Here is a 4,958-nt window from a genome sequence, read left to right as displayed (position 1 = left end):
TAGGTTTTGCAGCATCAACTTCTTACAAGACATGGAAAGAAAGTGTGACTCTTGGATGGATGGATGGTCAGATCCTGATGGCACACAAATTAACCAATTGTTGTTTTCACTGGTCTGTAAGTGTTGGCTGGCAATGCCAATGGCAACGGGCTGGGTATGATCTAGCACAAGTCTAGACTTTGTAGAGATACTAGCACCCACTCCACCGAGTCAGTACTCTGACTGAATGATTCTGTATCTTTGCTTTGAGAGCTCCATACTTTGATCTATCTATGCAAGGAAACCTTTCTAAATGAAAAAAGATGCTGTTCAGCGATGCAAATTCAATGGAGACAATTCAGTTGAAATCAACGTAAGCGACAAATGATTTTGTTCCCCAAAAGCAATATCTGTTTTAAACCAGCAAAAGACTTCTGGGAAGCCAAGTACTGACAGTCCATTGCCAGGTTCGAATCTTATAAACATCTCTGCCCAAAGGGAACTTTATGTGCAGATTTCCTTTTCAACTTCTCCAACCGTATGTGCAGGGACAGTTCAGAAATTAGTTATGCCCCATCAGCACAAGAAAAATGATCAAAGTACAATCACCGGTCGTTTGTTCTGCAAAATAAGTTCAGGGGTTTGTGGGAAATAATTAAACTCGCACTCGCCGCTAAAATTGAGTATCTTCGGGGTACTCCAGAGTCTAGATATTCCAAGTTCCAAGTCACTGGAACAGAACTTTAGGCCTAAAGCTGGAAATGACAAACGGGGAACCTATTAAGAAGAAGCATTGTCAAGTTAAACAACTCTACAAGTTTCATCATGAAAGTAACAAGACAATAACGATAGTACAAGCCTGCCTGATAACTTTCCTCAGTATTCACATAATGCTATTCGTAGCTGTCTCAATGGATGGATATTTAGTATTTCCATGTAAAGGGCTTTAATAAACTAGGCCAGGATCGCAAATGATCTCAGAACTCAGAACAAATTTGTAAATAAAATGTACATGCAAGTCTACGCTTGATAGGCATATGTTGGATACTACTACACCTCTAAAAAATAAAGCATTATCAGTTAGGAACAATACAAACCTTCTATCTAGCTTCTAGCGAAATTATTCCTGTGAAAACATTGTGGAACTACAATTGTTTCAATGCATTATGCAGCTTACAAAATAATCATGGATATAATTAAATGATCGATAAATTGAACGATGGTTCGAAATAGAAATCAAATTATACCACAAAATGGCAAAATTCAAACTGATACAACCTTGAGTACGAAGACTAATTTGTGTATATGCACCTGAATCAAAGAGACATGCCCGGCGCATCGACGTGAGGCTGTTGGCGGCGTATCCTACACGTGACAGTGCCATTTTATCAGAAGTGGAACGTTGAGCAGCAGAGGACCAAAGATCAAATGGTGTACGTAAAGGACAAAACTTGGATTCTTGCCCTGGCATAGCAGTACCGACGATGATTGGGGTATCAGATAGAAATGGAGAGGGATGCACACTGCAGGTGTTCGAGAGCAAGACATTCTCATCAGCAAAAGCTTTGACTCTTCTCCTACATCACCCAAGGTGGTGTGGCCTGCAGACTGAAGCAAAAGATTGCACCAGTCAATTCTTGGCCATACCTTTACATAAATCGCAAGGAAACTAGTTGAATGTCAATGAAGTAAAGCAAAAGAGAAATCATACTGGAACAAGCTCCACTAGTTGATACAGCTCATACATCTGATAATTGGACATAGCATCAACAACCTCAAACATCCATTCTTCCAGATTGCTCTGACATATAAACACGATACTTATGAACTAAAAGTAAGCCCAACCTTGCATATGTAGAAGATCACTGAGAATAACATTGCTAAATATACATTCATATGAACTATGAAGAAAAGTGAAAGTTTTAGAAAGATTACAAAATGTCAAGGTGGCTGGTAGAAAAGATTGTATTAGTATTTATTCTGCGTACATTCCCCAGTGGCAATCAGAAGCCATTATCCCTAAGGATATAATAGGGATACACATTTCACTTTCTTGTGATTCTGACACACCGCAGGCAGTTTGGATTTCTTATGCTGCCAGGAGGGCTTTACGCGAGCCAAAAATCCGTTGTGCTTTCTTGGGAGTTGGTCCAATATACAATGTATCAACTACTCAACCAAGCCCATGGAAAAATTGATACTTTGCAGGGAGCAATTTCACATCCTCCCGATATTTCCCATTCCTTGAAAAGAGAGACAACATCAACGAAGTAGTGGAAGCTTCAAGTGAGATGCTCTTTCCATCAACTTTAGACAAATAATCTCCGGCCTTGGCAATCTCACCTTTTTCTAACAACATTCTGATGATATTATTTACAAGGCGGGAGCAGGGAGCACAACCAATCTTCTCCATTGATGAAAAGATAATGCCCGCTTCTTCCACTGACCCTTCTTTTAGAAGATTTTTTATCACTATGCCATAAGTAGAAACATTAGGTACCAACCCACTGGTTGAGATTGCAGCAAACAAATTTTTAGCTTCTTCTCTTCTTCGAACCTTGTACATTGCATTGATCATGATATTGAGTATTGTAATATCAAACTTTACTTTCATTGCACCTAATTCCTGGAACAGCTCGATTGCTTCACCAACACAATTATTTCTGCAAAGTCCTCCAAGAATTATTCTGTAGGTGAAAATGTCAACCGTTATTCCACTTTCGGTCATCTCACGGAACATTTTCTTTGCAGCATTAGTGCTCCCAGAACGAAATAACCCATCCAGTATGATGCTATATGTAACAATGTCAGGTTTTATTCTCTTACGTGTCATTTCTGCGTATAGAGCCAGACCATCTTTGACCCTTCCATTTTTAAAATAGCCATTCAGAAGAGTATTGTATGTAACAACATTAGGCTCAACACCAGCTGATTCCATTCCATCAAGAACTCTGAGTGCTTTATCCATCTTGCCGACTAAGCAATATCCGTCAATCAGTGAAGTAAACGTAATGACATTAGGCCTCTCACCAATGTGTATAACCAGGTCAAAGATATCTTTAGCATGCCCAACCCTTCCTTCTTTGCATAGATTGCTTATCACTGAAGTGAAGAACGACATGCTGGGACGCGGAATACCTTTGTTCATCATTTCAGAAACCAACTCCTTTGCTTTAACCAAATCACCATGTATACAACAACCCTGGATTAGGCATTGATAAACAGCATTGTTTGGTTGTATTCCCACATCTATCATCCCATCAAATTTCTCCACAGCATCGGCCAGCCTACCCATTCTACAAAGTGCGTCTATTAAAATTATATAGGTGACTACATCCGGACTCAGTCCTTGTCCGTGCATTTCAGTAAATATGAGCATAGCTTCATCCATCATTCCACGTTTAGCATATGCACCAATTAATATGTTGAGAACCTTGCAGTTGGGTACAATACCGTTGTCTTTCATTGAATTAAAAAGATTAATCATATCAACTAAGCATCCTTCATTGGCATACCCATGAAGCAAAATTAAGTATGAGACGATACCAGGTTTGTGTCCCTTGGAAATCATGGAATTAAATATTTCTGCAGCTTCTTTGCTTCTTCCATGCTTGCAAAGGGATGCCATGAATGAGGTGCAAGTAACAATACCTGGTATCAGGCCTCGGCTTGTCATTTCTCTGAACATTTTAGCCGCCTCACCCCACCGCCCTGATGTGGAATGTCCATGGATCATGCAAGTATATGTCACTCCATCCGGTTGAACACCATTCTCAACCATCTGGCGAAGGACAAGCTTTGCCTTGTCTGTTGCTCCGGACTTGCACAACGCATCAATAACCAAGTTATATGTAACCACATTGGGTGCAACACCTTGCCGCCTCATTTCATGGAATAGATTGCATGCCTTGCCTATTTCGCCCTCCTTAAACAAGCCGTGGATGACTGTGTTATATGTCCACACGTTAGGGGAGCAGCCACCTCCTTCTCTCGCAACCATCTGGAGCAGGTCAAGTGCTTGCTGGGCCCTGCTATCTTCGCATAACCTCTTCAGAACCGTGTTGTATGAGATAACATTAGGCACACAGCCAAGCTCGGGCATCCTATGAAGCAGCAGCATGTTGACAGCCTCATCTGTCCGCTTTGCCTCGCACAGGCACTTGAGGAAGGTGTTGGCGGTGACCTGGTCTATCTTCAGGCCAATTCTGAGGAGGCGGCCGAAGAAGGCAAGCCCTAGGTCCGGTCGACGTGCGCGGCAGCAGCAGTCCATGAGGATGCCATAGGTGCAGCCTGTGGGCTGCGCCACCAGCAGGCCGGCATCTTCTCGGCACACGCGGTTGAAGAGTGCGACGGCGAGAGTGGGGCCAATTCTTCGGTCGTCGTACGACGGAGCACGGGCGAGTGCAGCGAGGAAGGCGTTGAAGGAGCGCTCGGGGACCGGGGTGGCCTGCCGGAGCAATTCGTCGAACAGCTGGTGTGCCTCCTCCGGGCTGAGCGTCCCGGCGCGGACGCGCTCCGTGGCTGCGGCAAAGGAGGCGGCCGCAGACCAGGATCTTGAGCGCCGGGAGGTGGAGGAGGAGGAGCTGCGAAAGAGGGGGAGGAGGCGCGACATCGGCGTGCTGGAGAAGTGGCGGAGGCGGAGGAGGAATGGCGCAGGCGTAGTCCGGAGATTGGCTAGTGGAGGAAGAGGATGAGCGGCGGCGGCGGCGGCGGCGGCGGCGGCGGCGGCGGAGGGTGGGTGTTGCCGTGGTGGAGCCTGGAGCAGAGCCGCAGAGGCTAGGCGTGCTTGTACCGATGAGCGTTTCCTTGCTCGTTTCTGTCTTCCCAGTCCGGTCGTACGAGGAAGAAAAAGTTCAGTTTTTTACAAAATGGCTATGCACTAATGCACAGAACGAGCAAGTTAAAGTTTGAGTCTCAAAACAAGAGTGGTTGGAGTTTCTACTTTGACAAGATGGCTATACACTTGAAAATAGCCAACT

The 4,958-nt window shown here is 44.3% G+C and overlaps 1 protein-coding gene across 3 annotated transcripts; it reads right to left on the bottom strand.

Moving 5' to 3' along the window:
• Positions 1-320: 320 nt before the first annotated feature.
• LOC127305819 (uncharacterized) lies at positions 321-4,719 on the bottom strand. 3 transcript variants are annotated; one of them, XM_051336350.2, is made up of 4 exons: positions 1,915-4,719; positions 1,691-1,780; positions 1,291-1,587; positions 321-756 (listed from the first exon to the last, which is right to left on the bottom strand). In XM_051336350.2, the coding sequence occupies exon 1, from the start codon at positions 4,589-4,591 to the stop codon at positions 2,153-2,155; it is 2,439 nt and encodes an 812-aa protein (XP_051192310.1). In that variant the 5' UTR covers positions 4,592-4,719; the 3' UTR covers positions 321-756; positions 1,291-1,587; positions 1,691-1,780; positions 1,915-2,152. The 3 variants fall into 3 exon arrangements, with proteins under 3 accessions (XP_051192310.1, XP_071674880.1, XP_051192316.1); XM_071818779.1 differs by having other exon boundaries at positions 1,691-4,719; XM_051336356.2 differs by having other exon boundaries at positions 321-734; positions 1,691-4,719.
• Positions 4,720-4,958: the final 239 nt, after the last annotated feature.

The sequence above is a fragment of the Lolium perenne genome, chromosome 1 (genome assembly GCF_019359855.2).
Source record: "Lolium perenne isolate Kyuss_39 chromosome 1, Kyuss_2.0, whole genome shotgun sequence".
Classification (NCBI taxonomy): domain Eukaryota; kingdom Viridiplantae; phylum Streptophyta; class Magnoliopsida; order Poales; family Poaceae; genus Lolium; species Lolium perenne.
This window is presented reverse-complemented; position numbering and strand designations above follow the sequence as displayed.

Excerpts from the sequence above, each read along its gene's own strand:
- LOC127305819 (XM_071818779.1), bottom strand. The coding sequence starts at position 4,591 with ATGTCGCGCCTCCTCCCCCTCTTTCGCAGCTCCTCCTCCTCCACCTCC.